General features: G+C 52.3%; 1 protein-coding gene and 1 long non-coding RNA gene across 6 annotated transcripts; one reads left to right on the forward strand and one right to left on the reverse strand.

Annotated features, from left to right (window-relative positions):
• The first annotated feature begins 2,582 nt into the window (after window positions 1-2,582).
• Window positions 2,583-17,058, forward strand: FADS6 (fatty acid desaturase 6). Its single transcript, XM_022589681.2, has 6 exons — window positions 2,583-2,780; window positions 3,439-3,605; window positions 12,793-12,973; window positions 14,233-14,420; window positions 15,853-16,032; window positions 16,624-17,058. Exons 1-6 carry the CDS (start codon window positions 2,618-2,620, stop codon window positions 16,771-16,773), a joined length of 1,029 nt encoding a protein of 342 aa, XP_022445389.2. The 5' UTR covers window positions 2,583-2,617; the 3' UTR covers window positions 16,774-17,058.
• Window positions 7,000-22,612, reverse strand: LOC111182856 (uncharacterized). Of its 5 annotated transcripts, none has more exons than XR_016389064.1 (5): window positions 22,476-22,612; window positions 14,735-14,892; window positions 12,508-12,657; window positions 11,538-11,895; window positions 7,000-11,345 (listed from the first exon to the last, which is right to left on the reverse strand). It is a non-coding gene; the product is annotated as an uncharacterized LOC111182856 (long non-coding RNA). The 5 variants fall into 5 exon arrangements; XR_016389063.1 differs by lacking the exon at window positions 11,538-11,895 and having other exon boundaries at window positions 7,005-10,763; window positions 10,988-11,108; window positions 22,476-22,589; XR_016389065.1 differs by lacking the exon at window positions 11,538-11,895 and having other exon boundaries at window positions 7,001-11,345; window positions 22,476-22,592.
• Between the last annotated feature and the right edge of the window lie 256 nt (window positions 22,613-22,868).

Here is a 22,868-nt window from a genome sequence, read left to right on the forward strand (position 1 = left end):
AAACTGTTTTCCAAAGGGTTTGTACCACTTTCTACTCACATCAACAGCGAATGAGAGGTCAGTTACCCCACATCCCCTTGCCAGTGCTTAGCACTGCCCCGCTATTTATTTCCAGCCATACTCCCTGTCTGAAGGGCTTTCTCATTCGGATTTTCATTTGCATTTCCCTAGGGACTAATGACATGGAGCATCTTTTCATGGGTTTATTGGCCATTTGTCCATTTTCTTTGGTGAACTGTCTATTCAAGTCTTTCAGATTTTTGTTTTTCCCCCCATCTCCCAACCCACAGCCCCTTCCCCTGCCATCTACACCCAAAGTACCCTCTTGTTTTAACTCTGTTCTAAATTAAGTCTGCTTCTCTCCAAGGAGGCTACCAGTCAGCCCCAGCCCATGGGGATTCTTTGCTCCTCTGAGCTCCTCTAATACTCGTCCACCTCTGCTCCTGTTCGACACAGCATTTGCCTCCTTCCAGCACCACTTAGAGGTCCAGAGGGCAGCCCAGGCCTGGAGAGGGGCTTCCTGGTACCAGGAAGTTCCCCAGTCTATAGAATGAAAGCAGTAGGATTTCGCCCTTATAGAATTACAATGTTGCATGTTTATATCAAATATCCTTTTAAAAATTGTAGGTATTGGGCTTCCCTGGTGGCGCAGTGGTTAAGAATCCGCCTGCCAGTGCAGGGGACACGGGTTCTAGCCCTGGTCTAGAAAGATCGCACATGCCGCGGAGCAATTAAGCCTGTGTGCCACAACTGCTGAGCCCACGTGCCACAACTACCGAGGCTGCACACTACAACCACTGAAACCCGTGCTCCTAGAGTCCTTGCTCCGCAACAAGAGAAGCCAGCACAATGAGAAGCCTGCACACTGCAACGAAGAGTAGCCCCTGCTCGCCACAACTAGAGAAAGCCCGCACACAGCAACAAAGACCCAGTGCAGCCAAAAATAAATAAATAAAATTAATTAATTAAAAAAAATTTGTAGGTATGCCCTCCCTGAAAATGCTAGTATGTTTGAGAAGGAAGAATCTCTGATAAAAACAAAGGGTGATTGGATTTAGAGACTTCTTGGATTTGAGTGCTGGTTTTGCCATTTAATAACTGTGGGGTGACTGTGGGCAGATCCGGGCCCCCATCAATTAGAGGGGGATGACGTCATCCTCACAGAGTTGTGGGGGATACACCAAGCCTAATAAGTACCTGGAAGTCAGTGGTAAACTGTACGGAGCCAGACGTGTGTGTGGTGAGAACTGGCCTATTAAATCGTAAGCCCTTTTGAATAGCAACCTGGTAAAGAAATCTTGCCCTTTTATAAAAAACTGGAGGGATAAACTCGTAAGAAATAGTGAAGGAAAACGCCAAGGAAGACCGAGGAATCAGTCTTAAGTGTTCCTGACCCTCTTTCATAGACTTCTCCTCCATCTCTTCCCTCCCGCCACCTTCCCCTCCCCTCCCCCTCCCCTCCCCTCCTCCCCCCCTCCCCCTCCCCCTCCCCCTCCCCTCCCCTCCCCCTCCCCCTCTCCAAAGGTCTCCTGAGGCCAGTGCTGCTGTCCTCACCATCCCAGACCTCATTTTTAAAGGGACTTCAGTATAAAACCAGGGGGAAAGTTAAACAAAAAAGAAAAAGGAGAAAGGACCCTCAGGAGCCGAGAAGGGTGTTTGCAGAACACAGTGGATTGTGCTCCTGGGGCCAAGGCCGACCTCCAGCAGCGCTGGGTTGGGGCCTGGGCTGATGGGAAGGGCTAGGACGGGTGCTGTTTGCCTTGGCTTTCAGACCCGGGCACCGCCCCCGAGTGAGCGGCACTGCAGAGGGACCCCACCTGGAATGGTGAGCTCTGAACGTTTTTTCCCTATACCTATCCCTTCTCACCCCCAAAGCCACTGGGCTGGGAAGCCAACCCTCCACGGGTCACCGCTGCTAAAGCCGGATTCACAGGGGTGCCCCCACTCCCCCACTGGTCTGGGTAGAGTGAGGCCTCGAATTTTCTGTCCCATGAATTCAAAAATATTTTCGTGCACTGTTTAAGGTACTGAAGATACAGCTTGAGCAAAATCGGCAAAGTGAGGCCTGTCGGCACCAGCGTCCAGTCTGTCGGTGGAAACAGGGAACAAATGTCCGTGTCTTGTGTGGGAGAGTCCGCTAAGTGCTACTGAGAAAAATACTTAAGCTATGGGATAAAAATGGTACCACAAACCCGAGCGGGGTGCGGGGTCCGGGAGAACGCGAGGGAGTTATTTGAGATCAGGCAATCAGGGAAGGCCCTCGGGGGTCTCCCCTGGGGTCTCTGTGCCCCCGCCCCGCTTCCGCCGGGGCCGCTGGACCGCGAGCTGCTTCTGGCTCCGGATGGCCTCCCCACCCCCGCACATCTGCGCGCTCGTCCTGCGGCGATTCTGGTCCTGCCCGCCTGGAGGGTGGCCCCGGGCCGGGTCGCCGCCGCGCTCGGCTGCAGGAGCCCTGGCGCCCGGCACGCGCCCTTACCGGGGGGCGGGGATCCCAGCCGCGCGCGTGACTCCGCCCCGGCCCGCCCCGGCTCGCGCTCTGCGCTTAGCCCGCCCGGCGCCGCAGACGCTCCGGGTCTTCCGAGTCCTCCGCTGGCGCCGAGCCCGCCGCGCGGAGCCCATGGAACCGGCGCGGGGCGCGCTCCGTGCGAGTGGCGGGGCCGAGGCACTGCTGGGCGAGCTGGAGGTGCGGGTCCAGGACGTGGTGAGGGTGAGCTCGTGGTGGGAGCGCCACGGCGTGGACTGCGCCATCCTCGCGCTCAGCCTCCTCGCCTTGCCACCCGGTGAGGGACACGGGGCCAGGGCGATCAGGGGCCCGGCTGGGATGGGGGCGGTGGGAGGCGGGGGAGGGAGACGGAGAGGGCTGGGGGGCGGCGGGGTGGGGTAGACGGCGCGTGCCCGGGACCCCAGGACAGAGGGTCAACCCCGAAAGTCTAGTTGGGGTGTCCTGCCTGTGTCCCCAGAGGAGCCCTGATGGCGCGAAGGGCAGTGGAGGAGAAAGTTGAGCCGAGTCAAGGAGAGGCAGGGAAGAATGAGGTGGCCTGGGGAAGGAGAGGATGCTCCAAGGGGACACCAGGGATGGGGTAAGGGGAGTGAGAGGGAGGATGGGAGCGTTCCCTGCACTTCTGGCCTGGATCCCCCACCATGCCCTCCACACCATCACTCCTCTGGCTGGGGCGCAGAATCAAGACTCCCAGCGTCTCCTTGGTGAGTGAGTGGGGCTGTTTTGTCCCAAATCCGGTAGAGAGAGCCAACCCATGCCCCTCAGGCCATCATGGGACCTGCCTCACCGCTGTTTGTGGCAGTCCTCAGGACTGGGCCCGCTTTGGCCTGGGCTCCCAGGGATGCGGGCTGGGTTGTTTGGGCCCAGATCTCCAAGAACCAGAGAAAGGCCCTGCCCTTACCGCTCCCCCCTACACCAATTCTCCCTTCTCCATGCAGGGTTCCTGTGCCTGCGCTCTGAGAATCTCCTGGCCTTTGCCCTGGGCGTCACCATCCTGGGTGTGTGCCACTACACGCTCACTGTCAAGGGCAGCCACCTTGCCACTCATGGTGCCCTCACCGAGTCCAAACGCTGGAGCAAGATCTGGGTGCTTTTCTTTGTGGAGGTGAGCGTGGGACTGGGTGGGAGCAGCTGCTGGTACTGTGTGTGAGAATCTAGGTGTGTGCAGCTGTGTGTGCCCTCGAGGGCCGGCAGCTGCAGCTGTGGTCTGTGGGCCCAAGTGTGCAGCCTTCACTATGGTGGGTGTGTGTCTGTGTGTGTGCACGTCCCCAAGCCCTTGAGAGGGTAGAGGGCTGCATGAGGAATGATGAGTATTTAACTGTGGCAGCCGATGTGGTCTGAGCACCTGTTTCTCCTGGGGGCACCGGCTCGCCTCGCTGCAGCCCTGGGCCAAGGGTGGTAGAGCTTCCTCCTCCCACCAGGATGCCTGTGGTTGGCAGGTCCTGGCTACACCTTCGGGGCCTCCTGGTTTTGCAATCAGGGTTTAGGATGTGAACCACAGACCAAAGGGCAGGGAAGCAGGGGACTGGTGTCACAGCACCCCAGCTCTCCCATCTCAGGACACCTGACAATGGCCAAGCCATCCTAGAAGCCCCCTGTTTCCCCAGGGCTGTACCAGGAAGGTGCCTCCTCTCTCCTGACCCTTGGCCCCCCTGCTTCCACTGCCTCCCCATGCTGCCTCAACCTATGGGCACGGTCAGGAAGGCAAAGGTTTCTGGCCAGGTTGCCCTTCTCTCTGGACTGGTGTCAGGCCTTCCAGTTCTTCTGAGAGCCCCTTCCCTCCTTTCCAGGTGGCCTCTCCCATGGCCACCCAGGTCCCTTATGAACTAAAATGAAAGCTGGTACCAGAAACAGCCCTTTTTTGCCAGGAACTGGTTACCATGACCAATTAACTCAATTATTAACTTTTTTAAAGAGCTTTTATTTATTTATTGGCTGCGCCTCGTGGCATGCAGGATCTTAGTTCCCCGACTAGGGATCGAACCCGTGCCCCCTGCAGTGGAAGTGTGGAGTCTTAACCACTGGACTGCCAGGGAAGTCCCTCAGTTAACTAACTTTTAATAAAGTTATATAACTTTATAAAACTCTACGTAACTGTACATACACACACACACACACACATACACACACACACGACGTTTTATAAAATTATACTGCATCGGTTGGGTGAGAGGAAGCATTTCCTACCCAGAACTCTCCATTGCCCTCATTTTCCCCAAACCCATCTCTCCCACCTGCACACATTTCTTTTTCTTTTCTTTTCTTTCTTTTGTTTTTTAGAATTTATTTATTTACTTGGCTGCACGGGTCTTAACTGCCGCTTGCAGGATCTTTTTTTTTTTAGTTGAGGCATGGGAACTCCTATTAGTTGCGGCATGTGGGATCTAGTTCCCTGACCAGGGATCGAACCCAGGCCGCTTGCATTGGGAGCGTGGAGTCTTAGCCACTGAACCACCAGCGAAGTCCCTTGCACACATTTCTAAAGTGCCAAGGACAAGGGGGAACCAATGGGTCCTCAGGGTCCATTTCAAGACACTCTCCTTCCCGGGGACCCCTGGGCACTGGTCCCAGCCAGACTCTAAGGTGCAGGCCCAACCGTGGAGCCAGGGTCAGATGCCCCCTAAGTTTGTCATCACAGGCAGGGGAGGAACCGGGCATGTTAGGCAGTCACATGGGACATGAGAGGGAGGGTTAGCTCTGTGTGGATTTGACAAAGCTGTACTGAGTCCCAGGGGCCTGGGGGCAGCTAAGAAGGAGGAGTCTTCCCAGGCTCCCCAGCAGGAGGGCTCCAGGCGAACAAGAGCGCGTGGCCCACCCTGAAAGACCCAGGCAGCCTGGTGGCTGTACCTCCTCTTGTCCCCTGGGACCCAGGGCAGTGGCCTCATCTTTGCCTCCTTGTCCCTTTAGCTCCTGGCACAGGGCTGAACTCAATATTTGTTGATGATGACCCTGCAGGTGATGGGGGGACAAGGTCCAGGGAAAAGCCAGCTGCTGGAGGGTCACAGCCTAGAGGTGGGTGAGCCCCCCCATGGTGGGGGGGGCTTGGTTGCCACCCCCGTGTTGTGACAGAGGCTGCTATGCTGCAGTCAGCTGCGGGCAGGTCACAGATTTCTCAGATGGCCAACCTGAGTGGGAGGCCTCCACTTTTCCACGCCCCCATCAAGGCATGGCCCTGGCCACCCTCTGGGGAAGATCCAGCTCCCAGTGAGAAGGAGGGGTGGCTCTACCTCCTCAGCCCATGGCATGGCGGGGCGAGTGGAGTCCTGGGTCTTGTCCGCCAGGCAGGGGACAGCGTCAGGGGCACTTTGGACACAGTGGCTGCCTTTGGACCAGCATCTAAGTGTTAGTTTCCTCACCTAAGAAATGAGAATAATGTTTCCTCCCTCATGAAGCCAGCATGAGGATTAAACGAGACATCCTAGATCTTCATTTAGGGTTTGGGCTTGACTCTTCAATGTTTGCTTCGAAGTAACAAGTTTCTTTTTTTTTTTTTCCTCTGGAGGGAACACAGTCAACTGCAAGGAAAGGGTTAGTAATTTAAAAGAAAAATTTATTTATTTATTTATTTTGGCTGCGCGGGGTCTTAGTTGTGGCACTCGGGATCTTAGTTGAAGCATGCGGACTCTTAGTTGCAGCATGCAGGATCTAGTTCCCCGACCAGGGATTGAACCCGGGCCCCCTGCATTGGGAGCGCGGAGTCTTACCCACCGGACCACCAGGCTAGTCCCAGGGTTAGTGATTTTTGTTGTTATTTGTTTTGTTTTCTCTGTTAGCGGTTTATTTTTAACTGAAAGGTTGACCAACTTATGCAAAGCTCAGTGGAAGTGTGTGTGTGTGTGTGTGTGTGTGTGTGTGTGTGTGTGTGTTGAGGGGGCTGTTTGTTCAGGCCCTGGACCACCACCTGTCCTTTGCATCACGCAAAGGACCAGCTCTCGACATGCAGGATCTCAGCGGACGACCTGGGACCCTCTTGGATCCCTGGCTCTCCCCGTCTGCCACGTCCTGTTGTCTCTCTGTAATCCTCCTCTTGTTGGCTGCCTGTGCTTTTCCCAAACCGTGACCCTCAGGAGGCAGCATCACTATAGAAGAATCTAGTCCGCTAGTTGCAGCCTCAGGTGTCAGCTGAATGTCACTGGCTTTCCTGGGGCAGCCAGCTTTTGCCTGGTTTGTCTGAAGGTCTGCTGTCAAGGGCTGGGGGTGAGACAGGTCACTGTGACCCATCAGATCTGAGGGGAGGAGCTGGCAGGATGGACGGGGTGGCTGACATCCAGGTTGCTGTTGTTTCTCTGCAAAAGTATCCAAAATCATACACCAGGAAGTTCACCCACACCAGGATGAACTTCCCTCTGGGCCCATTTCCAGTCTACACCAGAATGTTCCATTTCCCCTACTAGTGTACTTCTGACCCTCTACCTTGGCCGCTGATCACCCTGGCCTGGGCTATGTCATAGGGACTACTAGTTATATTCTCGGGGACTGTCAGTCATATCCTTGGGGACTGCCAGTCAAAGGCCACAGGAATGTGGGGGGCAGGCTGGGGCGGGCAGGCCCCCATGTTTTAAGTACTGAAGCTTGGGAAAGATTTTTTTAAAATTTATTTTATTGAAGTATAGTTGATATACAATGTTAATTTCTACTATACAGCAAAGTGATTCAGTTTTCCATATATATATATGTACACACACACACACATTCTTTTTCATATTCTTTTGCATTCTGGTTTATCACAGGATATCGAATCCAGTTCCCAGTGCTATACAGTAGGACCTTGTTGTTTATCCATGCTATGTATAATAGTTTGCATCTGTTAATCCCTAACTCCCAATCTATCCTTCCCTCATTCCCCCCTCCCCCTTGGCAACCACAAGTCTGTCCTCTATGTCTGTGAGTCTGTTTCTGTTTCGTAGAGAAGTTCATTTGTGTCACATTTTAGATTCCACATATAAATGACATCATATGGTATTTTTTTCTCGTTCTGACTTACTTCACTTAGTATGATAATCTCTAGGTCCATCCATGTAGCTGCAAATGGCGTTATTTCATTCTTTTTTATGGCTGAGTAGTATTTCATAGTATATATATACCACATCTTCTTTATCCACTCATGTGTCACTGGGCATTTAGGTTGTTACCCTGTTTTGACTATTGTAAATAGTGCTGCAATGAACATTGGAGTGCATGTATCTTTTCGAATTATAGTTTTCTCCAGACACATGCCCAGGAATGGGATTGCAGGATCATATGACAACTCTATTTTTAGTTGGGAAAGATTAACTCCTGCAGTCAAGAGGGCTTTAGGGACTCCCTTGCAAGTCACTCACTATCAAGATGTTCCCCTGAGTAGGAGGGAACAGGCTGTACCAGTTACTAAGCTCCACTGTGTCTCAACTTCAAACCCTCCTTCTGAAGTAAGCTTTGTCATACGGGGGTGGAGCCACAGATGGTCCACAGAGAGCACAGGCCAGCTCTGCCCTGGGGGAGGGGTGTCACCCAGGGAAATGCTGTCACCTTCGTTCCAGTCCCGTGTGGTGGTGGTGGAAACAAAGCCGAGAACCCCCAGCCTGGTCATGATGCTCGAACGCTCCCTTGCCACGAATTCAGGGTGGCTGTTATCCTCTGGGCTGCCTCTAATCTTTCTGTTTGGCCCCTCCCGCCCCCCGAGGGGTGGTAATCTGAGTTTGCACTGCTGTGATTTTTAAGTTTTTTAATTAAAAGAATTATTTAGCAGGCAAACTCAGATCTGCAGTACTAAATATACTTAAAAAAAATAAAACCTTTTTATTTTTGAAAAAATTATAGATTCATAGGACATTGCAAAAATAGATCAGAGAGGACAGAGGTCCAGTGGATCCTTCACCCAGTTTCCCCCAATAGTTCCATTTATGTAAATGTCATTCAACAGCAAACCCAGGACGTTGACATTGGTGTATGTGTGTGTGTTTGTGCCATTTTATCACATGTGCAGATTTGCAAAATGTACTTTAAGGGTTCTTGTGGTGATGCCAACTCCTAAGTTGTTTGTACATTACAGCGCTCAGGGACTCCTGAGGGTCTCTAAAAGCCTGCCTCTGGGTGGGCTTGGCCCCCGGAGGCCAAGGACCCAGGAGCAGATCAGGCGGTCGTCTGTGGGGGGCAGCACTTAGTCTGAGTGTCCCTAGGGGGAGGGGCTTGGAGAGAAAAGGGTGGGGCTGCTCCCAGGGGCCCAGTGCCTGCCCAGTTGGGAGGGGAGATTGGAGGGAGGCTGGGTTTGCTGCGGAGCTTTGGGGGCTGAGACAGTGTTGGTCCCAAATGTCAATAGTGCCAAGAACCCCTGGTGAGAGTGTCCAGAGGAGACACTGCCAGGACAGGGCTCCTGATCTCAGGCCCAGAAGCGGGGAGGTGGCTGGCTGCAGGCTGAGCAGAGGTACAGATAAAGGCATGGATCTGGGAAGAGCATAGTGCATGAGGGACCCACAGAAACCTGGAGTCACTAGAATCTCATGGGGACTCTGGAGAAAAGGGGAAAAGGAGGCCCATGGGCCAAGCAGAGGAGCTGGGAGCTTCTAGGGACGAGGCCTGAAAAGGGAAAGAATTTCATGAGAGCCGCTTGATAGGATCAGAGCCGACCACATCCAGGCCGCTCCCAGCAGGATGAGGCACTCCAGGCTCCTCTGGCTTCCGCCCTCACCGCGGCCCCTCTGTTATCCGAAGGTGCTAACACATCACTGTTAGCAGGAGAGCCCGCGTGGTACCCGAGGACTCGCGCTCAGGGACTTGTGTTCTCACTGAGTAGGGCTGCCAGATGTAGCAAATAAAAATCCAGGATGTGGGACTTCCCTGGTGGCGCAGTGGTTAAGAATCCGCTTGCCAATGCAGGGGACCATGGGTTAGAGCCCTGGTCCGAGAAGATCCCACATGCTGTGGAGCAACTAAGCCCGTGCACCACAACTACCGAGCCTGTGCTCTAGAGCCCGCGAGCCACAACTACTGAGCCCACGAGCCACAACTACTGAGCCCGCGAGCCACAACTACTGAGCCCGCGTGCCACAACTACTGAAGCCTGTGCGCCTAGAGCCCATGCTGTGCAACAAAGAGAAGCCACCACAATGAGAAGCCCGTGCACCTCAACAAAGAGTAGCCCCCATTCGCCACAACTACAGAAAGCCCGTGCACAGCCATGAAGACCGAACACAGTAAAAAAAAAAAAAAAAAAAAAAATCCAGGATGCCCAGTGAACTTTAGTCTTCAGATAAACAAGAAATGCAGGCAGTGTTTGGGATATATGTCTATAAAAAATGATTGGTTGTTTATCTGAGATTCTAATTTATGTGGGTGCCCTATACTTTATCTGACAAACCAGTTGCTGAGGCCTGTGGAGCCTCAGAAGCACCCCACCACCCTGCAAACTCTGAAGCCAGTGTGAAGGGGTTGCTCAGCCCTGGGATCAGTGAGCGAGGGTCTGGAGGGAGGAATGGAAGCTGGGCAGACTCCAGCCTGGAGTCCCTCCTGCCTGAGGGATGCTGCCGCTGTGACGGCCCCCAGCCCCTCTTTCTCAGCTGGTCCATGCCTGTGGCCCTCTTCTCCTGCCCCATCTCTGGAGTGACCCCACCCTGCGCCGGGCCTCGAGCTGGAAGCTTGGCCCTTGTGTTGATGCCTCCTCCTCCGCCCACTCCTCACCTCCCCCAGTGGCCACACCTACAGCCTCCGGCCAGTCACCTGCCTCGTCCTGCCCCTCCCCTTCCAATCCAGTAAAGTGGCCTATCTGAAACCCAAGTTTGTGTCATAATCTTATAATGATGGTTTTTAATCCTGCAAAGTATTGTTTGTGTAAAAGATAAAAGAGGAGAATATCAGATAACTACCTTTGGCTGCTGGCAGAGGTCTGAGGATGCTTAAGTGAAAAAAAAATTAAATGAGTGAATGAGAGGCCTGGGGCCTCTGATTTTAGCTGAGAGGGGATGTCCAGAGGAATTATACTGACATCCGCCCCGCACACACTCTGGCCACTTGCAGAGCCTGAGTGTGGCTAAGAGGTCTAGGCTCTTAAGTCTTCCTGAGGGTACAGAGGGTAGCAATATCAAGAAGCTTCTGGAACTTTCTCTGGGTCTGGATGGGAAATCCTCTTGGGTGAGACCTGTAAATAATCCTGTACGGCGGGATCATCTGTGGCACGTGGCTACATCCTCCCGCCCCTTGATGGGTGCAAGTGAGACACACCGCAGTCCATGTCCAATCTCTCCTTCTCCCAAACCCACCGCGTTCCTTCTTCTTCTGGAAAGAACATCTAGATGGGAGGGAGAATTCCAGTCTTACAGAAACAGCCTCAGATCTCTTCTTAGTTATATAAAAAGGCAAAGCACACAGACTCTGGAAGCCTGTGCTGAGTCACAAATCATGTGTTACGTCCGAGCACACAGGTGGCTCATCCCCGTCCCGGACCCCATTCCCAGGTCTGGGCACGTGGCTGAGCACCTGGCCCTACCAGGCCCCTGAGGGTCAAGTTCTTACCAGGCTTGGTAGGGTTCAGGCCCCAGGTTGTTTCTGGCCTTGCTACTCAAAGTGCGGTCAGCGAGGAGATGTGGAGCTTGGGCCAGAGGGAAGAGCAGATCGCTGCATTCAGCTGACATTTCTTGAAGAAAGAAGCAATGCAGACAGGATTGGCCCTCAGAGCAGAAGTACGAGGAAGGAGCAGTTAAAAACAGTCGCTTCTTCTGGTTACAGAACCGTGAGATTCAAAACACACTTGCAGGCCTTGGGGAGAGGCAGGCTGGCCTCTGAGGAGGTCCTGGCAGACCCCGGCGGAGGCCCCTTTGTTGAACCAACTGTCTGGCCCTCTTGAGCAGCAGGTCCTTCCAGACCAGCAGGCCTGGAAGAGACATCACTTTAGCTGACAGGCTACCTGCCCACCTTCTGCAGCCTCCCCCAGGTTCTGTCCCTTTGCAAGGTTACGAAACCAGAGATAAAACCCACCCCTTTGTGAGTTACATCATCTGAGAGCAAAGCACCTCTCCTGTTTTTGTGAACCCCACAGGTACACCGTCACTGAATCAGCATTTACCTTCACATCCTCTACCTTGAGAGGGGCCCGTACTGTGTTGGTTTGACTATCTTCCCCTGTCTGTTATGAAACTGCTGTTGTGACATCATATCCTACTTTTCGGCTTCATTTCATTCCAAGGGAGAGAGTCTCTGCAGACAGTGGGAAGACAGTGTCGTTCCTTATCTGTCTTCTCGCGGTTTTGTCTCTTCTGCCTGGACTCTAAGCCTGGGTTCATGCTCTGTTGCAGTGACTCATCCCAGGGGTTTTATGCCTTATCTTGGATGGAACCAGGGTTCAAATCCCACTTCTGCCACCTACTTAGCTGAGTGAGCTGGGGTGGGCATGTGGCCTCTATCTCAGTTTCTGCTTCTGTCAGCTGTGAATAATAACAGCACTGATAATAATAATAATAATAATAATAACAACCTCCCCACACCCTGCCAGGCTTAAGATTAATGAGTTACATGCGTAATGTGCAGAATGCTGAACACTCAACTGAGTGTGTTCTGCTGTCTGTATGGGGCTCACAGTGACTGGCATTGGGAAACCCTTCACGTCCTCCTGGAAACAGGCAGGCAGCATCTTCAATAAAATTAGCAACATCTTCTGGCTTGGATAAAATACTGGAAGAGGCTGACGGCTGCATGTTCATTTGCATATATTTGCATAAGAAACGCCTTAGCGCCTCTTTCACATTCAGAATGACTGCTCTTGGAGTCTGAGCTGCTGCCGCTCACTGCCAGCTTCAGAGAATCCCACAGTGGGTCACGCCAGGGAAGAGTCACCCCTAGGAAGAAGTGAACTCTTGGTCCCCACCGGGGCACCCTCATGGACAGTTCAGAAGATGGCCTTTCTTCGCCCCCAGGCCACTCCTGCACCCCTGCCCCCACTGCTGTGGGCCCCGAATGCAAAGCAGTGTTATGAAGGTACAGACGTTTCAAAGATAAACCCTCACAAAATAATTGGCAACACATGCCAGGAGCTTTACCTGCAGTGTGTCCAATCCTCAGGCTTGCAGGCTGCAGTCACGGGGGGCTGCGCACGCAACTGCTTTGCACGCCAAGTGGACGCAGTTGCTTTGACTGGCTGCCACTCTGTGGTCGTGGATCCCTGAGAGTTGATGTTCAAGGCTGATGAACTGTGGGTGGAAGGCAGGAAGGCCCTGGAAATGCGTGGTCTGGGGAGGGAGGGTGTTTTCAAGGCTCCGAAGATCCTGCTTTGCTCGCCTGTGCCTGATACAGACCCCAGCGCCCTTTCTGGCTCCCTCCTCTAGGTGTGCACGTCCTTCACTGCAGAGCACGCCAAGTACGGACACGTCAAGATGCACCACGGCTACACCAACGTGCTGGGCCTGGGGGACTCAAGCACGTGGAGGCTGCCTTGCCTCAACCGCTATGTCTACATGTTCCTCGCTCCTCTCTTGATCCCCATCATAACCCCGCTGGTGGCTGTCGGTGAGTATGCCAGGGCTGGGCCCTGCAAAGATCTGGTTCCCCCTTTCCTTCCTTCCTCTCCTGGCTTCATGGAAGAAGTGAGAAGCCCTGAGTTAAGACCAGACAGAAACTTTCTGAGACAGCCAGGCAGGGTGGAAAGAACCTTGGTCCTGGGGCCAAGTCTGGCTCTGCCACTTACTGGCTGGTGATCACAGGCAGGTAACCTAACCTCTCTGAACCTCAGGTTCTTACCTGCTCCTCAAAGAGGGTGTGAAACAATTCCACTTATTATATGAGGGATCTAAAGTAGTCAAACTCATTGAAGCAAAGAATAGAATGGTGGTACCAGGGGCTGAGGGGAGGGGAAAATGGAAAGTCCCTGTTCAATGAGCATGAAGTTTCAGTTTTGCAAAATGAATAAATTCTAGAGATTTGCTATATAACACTGTGCCCAGAGACAACAGTACTGTACCGCACACTTTAAAACCTATGTGGATAAATCTCATGTTAAGTGTTCTTACCACAGTAAAATAAAATAAAAATTTAAAAAACTCTGTGGCTCTCTGAGAAGACTAGAAAGTTGCATGGGAAGGCATCAAATGCCTAAATAAATAAATGAATAAGCTTTACTCTTTATATTTGATATACAAGCCTCATTTACCATCATCTTGTTGTCTATTTAATAATCCCTGATCATGTTATAAACATTCACTTGTGTTATTGTTTATTAAATAGCTTTTTTTCTAAAAAAAAAAAAAAAAAGGATGGTGTGAAAGCATAATGAGGTCATAGATATAAAAATGCTTTCTAAATGCCTCGCACTCTATTGCATGTTATAATTTTTAGTATCATAGGAGCAATATCATACGGTGGAAAGAGCAGGGGCGAGGGGACAGCCAGACCTGGGCTCAAGTCCCAGGCCACCACTTACTGTCAGACCGACCTTGGTCAGGTTGCTTAATGCTCCGTTTTCTCATCCATTAAATGGGTGAGAACAACAAAAAAAAAACAAAATACAAAAGGGAATTCCCTGGAGGCCCAGTGGTTAGGACTTGGTGCTTTCACTGCTGGGGCCCGAGTTTGATCCCTGGTCAGGGAACTAAGATCCTGCAAGCCGCGCGGCCAAAGAAAAGAAAATGGGCGAACGTACTTTTCAGGGCTGTGTATGGATGAACTGAACACCTAGGTCACCCTAGTTTTGCACTATTGAGCCACCAGGGAGCCAACTCATGTTGGATCGGAACCTCGCCGACCCCTCCATCTCTTGCCCCTTCTGGCAGAACGGCTGAGAGAGGTGGAGCTCGGGACAGCCCTGCGGACGCTTGGCCTGATTTCCCTGGGCCTTTATTCTCACTACTGGCTACTGCTGAATGTGTCTGGCTTCCAGAGCCCCAGCTCAGCCCTGGTCTGCATGCTCATCACCAGATCCCTGCTGGCCCACCCTTACCTTCATGTCAACATCTTCCAGGTGAGGCCTCCCCCACCCTGAGTGCTGGGGGGCTACAGGGATCACTCTCCAGGGTGCCTGGCGCAGGCTGGACCCTAGGTTCCGTGGGGAGAGAGAGGCCACCTGAGGAAGCATCCCTCCACCTCCCCCGCCCACCCTCTCTCTTCCTTTCTCTCTGTGGGTCATCACAGAGAGTTTTGATCCCAGGTAAGGAGCTTCTCTTCAACACTGGCTGCCATTCACACACAGATCAGAGATTTATTAAGAAGCTTCTATGTGCAGGTTACTAGACTAAGTTCTGTGGGGACACAAGTGAATAGGACCCCAGATCCTACCTCCAGGGCTCTTACTGTGATAAGCCCAAGGGCCATCGCAGAGGTCCCAGCGCACACGTGTCGAGGCAGGTGGATGCAGGAGCTGGAGACGAAGGTCTTCATGGGAGGCCAGCAGCTCAGCACTCAGTTCTGGGCCATTTCCAGGGATGGTCACCTCCCTGCTCCCGGGACAAGTGAAGACCCCGGGTTAGAGCATCCTGCATATGACCATCCCAGCACTTACCACACCGCCATTAATGACTGAATCCCATGACATAATCCCATAGTTGTGTCCCATCTGCTTGTCCTGCTAGAGCAGAAGCTCCCGTTCACTTCCGCATCCTCTAGACCGAGGACAGAGCCTGGCAGAGCAGGTGTTTTTATACATCTTTGTTTTTTTTTAAAATACATTTATTTATTTATTTATTTATGGCTGTGTTGGGTCCTCGTTGCTGCGCGCGGGCTTTCTCTAGTTGCGGCGAGCGGGGGCTACTCTTCGTTGTGGTGCGCCGGCTTCTCATTGCGGTGGCTTCTCCTGTTACGGAGCATGGGCTCTAGGCACGCGGGCTCAGTAGTTGTGGCTCACGGGCTTAGTTGCTCCGCAGCATGTGGGATCACCCCGGACCAGGGCTCAAACCTGTGTCCCCTGCATTGGCAGGCGGATTCTTAACCACTGCGCCACCAGGGAAGCCCTATACATCCTTGTTGAATGAAAAAATACACAAGGATGCGCAAACTTGATCTTGAACCATGAGCAGGATTTTGACTGGTGAAAAAAAGCAGAGAAGGGTCTCTTTGGGATGCAGGCACAGGGACATGAGGGATGGCGGTGGGCAGTCGTGGGCTTAGAGGACCACGAGATCAGAGAGGCACCCAGGCCAAGCCCTTCATTGCACAGATAGGGAGAGGGACCCGGAGACGGGCGAGACTCAGCGAGGGGCACAGACAGGGTCGCATCGCAGCTGGGTGGAGGGCCTCAGCTTCCTCACGCCTCTACTGGGTCCTGCTGGAGTGGGAGGTGAGGAAGGGGGCAGAACCCACGGTACCTGGGTGCTATAGCTGAGGATGCCTGAGGTGGGGTGGGGAGGCACGGGGCTGCCCGGCCCAGCCCCAGGGCGGGACCCTTGTGTCTGTCACAGCACATCGGGCTGCCCATGTTCTCCCGGGACAAGAAGCCCCAACGGATTCACATGATGAGCCTGGGGGTGCTTAACCTGCCCCGGCTGCCCGTGCTGGACTGGGCGTTCGGCCACTCCCTCGTCAGCTGCCACGTGGAGCACCACCTCTTCCCCAGGCTCTCCGACAACATGTGCCTGAAGGTAGATGAGGGTCGGGCTGGGGGGGCTTGGATGAAGAAGCTATCTCAGGGTGGAGGGGGAGTCACCTTCGGGGTTCTCTAACCAACTGGCGTGGTCAGAGGTTCCCAGGAAGGTCAGTCCAGGGTACAGGCAGCAGTGTGGGTTTCTGACCAGAGACACCTGGTTTTCTTACTAGCCGTGTGGCTCTGGGCAAGTTAACTGAACGTCTCTGAGCCTCGGCTTCCTCATCTGTAAAATGGGACTAAGTAGTGCTTACGCTGACAGGCTTTGAGGATGAAATGAAGAAATGGATCTGAAATGTTGGGCCCTCCGTAGGTGTTTGGTGAAAAGGAGCTGTGGTTTATCCCTCTATGCAAAGGAGGACTGTCACAGATTCGGGAGCTCCAGAGAAGGGTGCTGGGGAGAAGCCCTCCCTTTCCCTCGCCTGCTGGAAATGGGAGGTGGGAAATCTCCAAGCCCCTCAGCTCCTCCAGAGCATCATGGGACAAAGCAGACAGGAGCGGGGGGCTGGGCAGAGGAAGGGTCCCAGTGGGGATGGGCCTGCCCACAGCCCCGGCTCAGCGGCCCCTCCTCCCGCCCACCTTCTGGCAGGTGAAGCCCGTGGTGTCCCAGTTCCTCCGTGAGAAGCAGCTGCCATACAACGAGGACTCCTACCTGGCTCGCTTCCGGCTGTTTCTCCACCACTACGAGGAGCTCATGGTGCAGACCCCTCCCATCACAGAGCTGGTGGGGCTGCAGTGAGGGGCGGGCCGGCGCAGTCACCCCGCTCTCCCTTCCGGGCCCACCCCCGGGGCTGGGAGGGCGCGGGCCCTTGCCCAGTGGGTGCGGCTCGGTTGCCTGGAGGTGGGCAGTGAGACGGGGAGCTCATGCTGGGGGGCCCGGGGGTCACCTGCCCTGCTTGCTTTTCCGGGTTTTGAGGAATACCTGGAGGAAAGGAATAAAGGTGGCTGGGCATTCCGGTCAGTCTGGACCTCAGCCAACTTCATCTCAGGACTGAACAGCCGGATTCCTCCCCTGCTCGCTCTGAGCCTTGGTAGGGCTACAGGACGGGGGTAAGGAGGGGCCCTATGGAGGGGGCGGGCTAGGAGGGGACACCAGAAGAGAAGGGTCCGCTCCCTGGTGCCAGGGAGCCCCACACTTGGCCACTAATGCTTCCTGTGCCCTTGAGATTCTGGCCCCTATGGAGCCCTCTCCCCAGGGACCACAAGGAGAGGTTACCTTTGGCAGAGACCTTCCTAAGCTTTCAGCCCAGAAGCCTGTGCAAGACACTGGCTCAGCAGCTCCCAAGACCCACAGCATCTGTGAGATCAAAGTGTGTGTTTTGTGGGGAGGGCACTCCCGGCGAAATAAGGGGAGCAAGGGTATGAATAGCTTTGAAAGTGACCTTGGCCAGCTCTAGAAGTCTGCTTTGTTCCATGATGTTTACAAGGGGTGGAAGAATTCTCAATTGGAAGAGAGAGAAAATTACTGGGAGGGTCGCTGAGGCTGGAGAGGGGTTCCGGGAACAGGGTCTGGAGGTCAGATGGCCTTAGAGAGGAGAGGAAGGAGGGGAAGGAGAGTGTGTGGGGGGTGCGGATACAAGAGCTGGGGGTCCAGGGCTCGGCTCGGCTGTGAAAGGATGGTCTGCAGCCTGGGAGCGAGATGGGCATATAAGAGAACTACTGGTGCCAGCCGCAGGAAGAGGTCCAGGTACTGGGGACACCACTGAGATTCAGCCCAAAGCGCGCAGCCTTGATTTGAGAGAGGGCTGGGAGCTGCCCTGGCTGGAGGCTGGATTAGAGGGTGGGAGGAAGGGCCCGGCTGGAGGCTGATGGAGGAACAGAGAGGGAGGCCCAGCCTGTGACAGGAGGCCAGAGCAGTTAGTTTAAAATACGGTTTCTCACCTCAGCACCATGACATTTTGGCCAGATAGTGCTGTCGCTGGGGGCCTGTCCTGTGCATTGTAGGGTGTTTAGCAGCATCCCCAGCTTCTATACACTAGGTTCCAGGAACCCAAGTTGTGACCATCAAAAATGTCTGCAGACACTGCCAAATGTCCCCTGGGGGGCAGAAATCATCTCTGGTCGAGGACATGCAAGTCTATTCTGAGCACACAATTGCCTTGTTTTTCAGTGAAGTCCTTGGACGAGGTGAAGGGTGTGGTGACCCTGAAGATGGGGAGGCTAAATGCCAGCAAATGGGATGGGCTGAGGGGTCAGAGGGCAGGTGAAGGCATTCTCTAAGCCGGGTGCTGTTAGGGAACCCAGCTCTGGTGTGGCCTTAGGTGGCTCTGCTGGGCAGCTGCCACTTGCCCGCCCAGAGCCATTACCTTCTCCTCCACCCTGCGCTCCTGTCCCAAGCCCACACCTCCTGTCCGGCGCCCTCTCCTACAGCTACAGCTCTCACTACTTCTGAAACAGTCCCTCCTTTTGCTCCTTCCGGGCCTGGGCTGGTAGTGGCTTCCAGCTATTGCTAGCCCTGGACATCCTGCTACACCTCTGCACAGAGTTCCTTCATTAAACTCTCTTCAGTCAGCCCCTCTGAGCATACTGTCTGTTTCCTGCTGGGAGGCTGACTGATAGAGCAGAGGTTTGGATCCAAGCAGCCCTCTTGGAATGAGGCAGGCTTGGCAGCCTCCCCCGCTTACTGCTTTGCTATATGTTATCGCTGCTCTTTTGAAATGCATTAGCGACTCAGACGTGGCCTTAAGGACTGGGAATGCGATTAATCAAACTGCTTATTCTCCACAAGAAAAATGCAACATCAGAAAAGGCCCCATTGCACAGTCCTGGCTAATTATTAAAACCATCCTAGCGCTTCCCTGGTGGCGCAGTGGTTAAGAATCCGCCTGCCAACGCAGGGGACACAGGTTCGAGCCCTGGTCTGGGAAGATCCCACATGCCACTGAGCAACTAAGCCCGTGCGCCACAACGACTAAGCCTGTGCTCTAGAGCCCGCGAGCCACAACTACTGAAGCCCGCGCGCCTAGAGCCTGTGCTCTGCAACAAGAGAAGCCACCGCAATGAGAAGCCTGTGCACCGCAACAAAGAGTAGCCTCAGCTCTCATTAACTAGAGAAAACCTGTGTGCAGCAGCGAAGACCCAATGCAGCCAAAAACTAAATAAATAAATTTATTAAAAACATAAAAATGAAACCATCCTAATACAATCAGTGACTCATTGTTATTGATCTGGGCCTGAGTGGGGAATGCGCTGCAGCTGGAGGCCCTGGTACCAGACTTGGCTGTACAAGAAGCACCCAAGAACACTCCATCACTTTGAAGCTTGATTTTCTGTTACGCTGGGATTGTGGCCGGGATTGCATGGGGCTTGAGAAATGAGGGGAGATGACAGGAGTGAATGAAGCCCCTCTAGGGCTCTGCAGACACCTATGGTCTAATTAACAGAGGTGTATCGGAGGTGATAATGTTTACAATGATGATGATAATAGCTAACATCAATTCAGGACTTACAGCACATTTTCCCCTATGCTATCTAACTTTAATCTTTACAAGAAACTGGTACTATTTTCCCCTCACGTTACATATTGTGAAGATAAGCCTTAAAGAGATTAAACTTATCAATGTTATATAGCTAGCAAGTGGAGGAAGAAAGATTCAAACCTGGTGTGTCCAACTCCAGAATTCCTGCTCTTAACCACCAGACATACTACCTCTGGGTAGGGAGCCCTATAGGGCTTGCTGGGGTGTCAGATCCTGAATCTCCTTCTCTTCCTCCCGTCTTAATAAATGGATCATTAAGACAAACTCTTTATGAACATCCATTATGTGCCAGGCACTGTGCAAAGCTCTGGGGATAAAAGAGTAAATGCGATTGGGTCCCAATCTCCTGGAGCTTACCTCTAGTGCAGGAATTGACAAACTTTTTCAGTAAAAGGCAAAATGGTAAATGTTTTGGGCTTTGTGGATGATATGGTCTCTGTCACAACTGCTCAACTGTGCCATCAAAGTGCAAAAACAGCCAGAGACAATATGTAAAGAAATAAGCATCACTGTGTTCTAATATATAATATATATATATATTATTTTTTTTTTTTGGCCATGCCGCGAGGCTTGCAGGATCTTAGTTTCCCAACCAAGGATCGAACCCAGGCCCCGGCAGTGAAAGCGCTGAGTCCTAACCACTGGCCCGCCAGGGAGGTCCTTAAAAGAATTTTTTTAAAATTTTATGTAGTTTTCACATGTCACAGAACATTATTCTTTACAGTTTTAGAAAAACTATTTAAGAATGTAACAGCCATGAACTTGTGGGTTGTACAAAAACAGGTGGTGGGCAGGGTTTGGGCTGCAAACAGTAGTTTGCCTACTCCTGGTCTAGTGGGATGAGCACAAAACACAATGACTTATTAGAAATCGGAGCAGTATTTACCTCTGAGTACCAGGGAGGGGAAGTGACTAGAAGGGGCACAAGGAATTCCTGGGGGTGCTGGCCATGTTCTACTTGATCTGAGTGGTGGTTACATGGTTATATTTCGTGGTGACTCATCAAATAGTACACTTATGGTTTGTGCACTTTTCCGTTCATTGTACTTTGTAAAGAAAAAAATGTTGCCTGCCATTCCAGTTCTACAAAAATCAAGCCATTAGCTACTGCAGTCACCCACTGGCAATGATCCCAAAGGGGAATTCAGGATGGGGAAAAACAGGAAGCATTCTGTGCTTTGGATATACTGGCCCCTAGATAGTTAATTTATATATCTAAGGAAAAATTTCAGTGACCCCATATTCTTGCATCTTACCTGGAAAAGCAGTAAAAGCATTAACTCGAGATGTCTGTTCTTTGTGATTAGCAATACTCTTTTTTTGCTTGACTACATGTTTTTCCCAGCAAAAAAAGTTCATGTATATCCTGGCTCCTCCCTTACCTCTTTGGAGTAGTTTCTCAGAGTAATCTGAGAGGCTGTCTCCTGGGCTACAGTCCTCAGTAAGGTCCCGGAATAAAACTGAACTCACGGTGTGTACATTGTGCATTTTTCTTTTAGTCGACAACTTCAATAAAAAAATAATTTAAGAATGATAGGGACTTCCCTGGTGGCGCAGTAGTTAAGAATCCGCCTGCCAATGAAGGGGACACGGGTTCGAGCCCTGGTCCAGGAAGATCCCACATGCCGCGGAGCAACTAAGCCCGTGTGCCACAACTACTGAGTCTGAGCTCTAGAGCCCGTGAGCCACAACTTCTGAGCCCGCGAGCCACAACTACTGAAGCCCACGTGCCTAGAGCCCGTGCACCGCAACAAGAGAAGCCACTGCAATGAGAAGCCCGTGCACCACAACGAACAGTAGCCCCCGCTTGCCACAACTAGAGAAAGCCCGCGTGCAGCAACGAAGACCCAACGCAGCCAAAAATAAATAAATAAATAAATATTTAAAAATTTATTAAAAAAAAAAAGAATGATAAAGCAGTGTAATAGGTAATGATGGGCTGGAGTGCTGCAGGGACAAAAAGGGGCCCTAACCCAGTTTGGGAGAGGATGGGTCAGGAAAGGCTTCTCCAAGGATGTGCTTCACAAGAAGGCCCTTGGGGGAAGGGTGGGGGAGGCAGCATCAGGATCACTGGGTCAGATGTGACTACGGACCTGTCATTTAAAAATACATCTCGTTATGATCCAGCAATCCCACTACTGGGCATATACCCAGAGAAAACCATAATTCAAAAAGACACATGCACCCCAACGTTCACTGCAGCACTATTTACAATAGCCAGGTCACAGAAGCAATCTAAATGCCCACTGACAGACGAATGGATAAAGAAGGTGTGATACATATATACAATGGAATATTACTCAGCCATAAAAAGGAACAAAATTGGGTCATTTGTAGAGTCGTGGATGGACCTAGACACTGTAATACAGAGTGAAGTAAGTCAGAAAGAGAAAAACAAATATCGTATATTAACGCATGCATGTGGAATCTAGAAAAATGGTGCAGATGAACCAGTTTGCGAGGCAGAAATAGACACAGATGTGGAGAACAAATGTATGGACACCAAGGGGGGAAAGTCGGGGAGGGGGGGATAGTGGTGGTGGTGGGATGAATTGGGAGATTGGGATTGACATATATACACTGATATGTATAAAATAGATAACTAATAAGAACCTGCTGTATAAAAAATAAATTAAATTAAAAAATACGTCTTGTTTCTTGTGGATTTTTTTGCCTTAATTTTGATCTTCTGAAACACTGCATTACAAGGTTATTACTTTGATTACTGAGGTTTTTGGCGCCCCCTTAAATTTTGCACTCCAGGCCATTGCCTCATTCGCCTCACCCTATTCCAGCCTGCTGGACAAGGGTGGGAGATCTGGCTCTGCCCTTGGTACAGAGGGCAAGACGCTCCTCTCTGTTCCCTCACCTATGTAAAGGGGAGGACGATTTAAGCAACAAGATCTCCAAGGTTTAAAATTCTCCCTGGCCCAACCTGGACAGCATCTTATCGGGGTTAAACCTGTGTAACGCCCGGCGCCGGAGAAAGGAATGCCAGAAGTCCTGCCTGGAGACCCTTTTTCCAGACTTCCGGACTCTGTGGTTATTACCCAATGGACGGGGAGGCTCGCTTGAACCTGGCTTGTGATTAGCTGAGATGGAAACGAGGCGGGGTTCGCTATCAAATGGGAAAGGCGTCCGCGTCATCAGCAAGCGACGACAGCTTCCGGGGGTGGGGTAAGTAAAGTAAGCTCCTTTCTAATTGGTTCCTTCTTTCAGGCGGGCTTGAAACGGCAATGGGGATTTGCTCTCCTCCAACTCTAGGCTCCAGATAATTGGAGGGAGGGTAAAGATTACGGAGCAATTTATTGAGTCACATACGGCCCGGAAGTCCTGGGGGCGGGCCCTCAGCGGA

Source organism: Delphinapterus leucas, chromosome 19, assembly GCF_059928025.1.
Source record: "Delphinapterus leucas isolate spDelLeu-1000000601 "Yukka" chromosome 19, BTC_Dleu_Yukka2, whole genome shotgun sequence".
Lineage (NCBI taxonomy): Eukaryota > Metazoa > Chordata > Mammalia > Artiodactyla > Monodontidae > Delphinapterus > Delphinapterus leucas.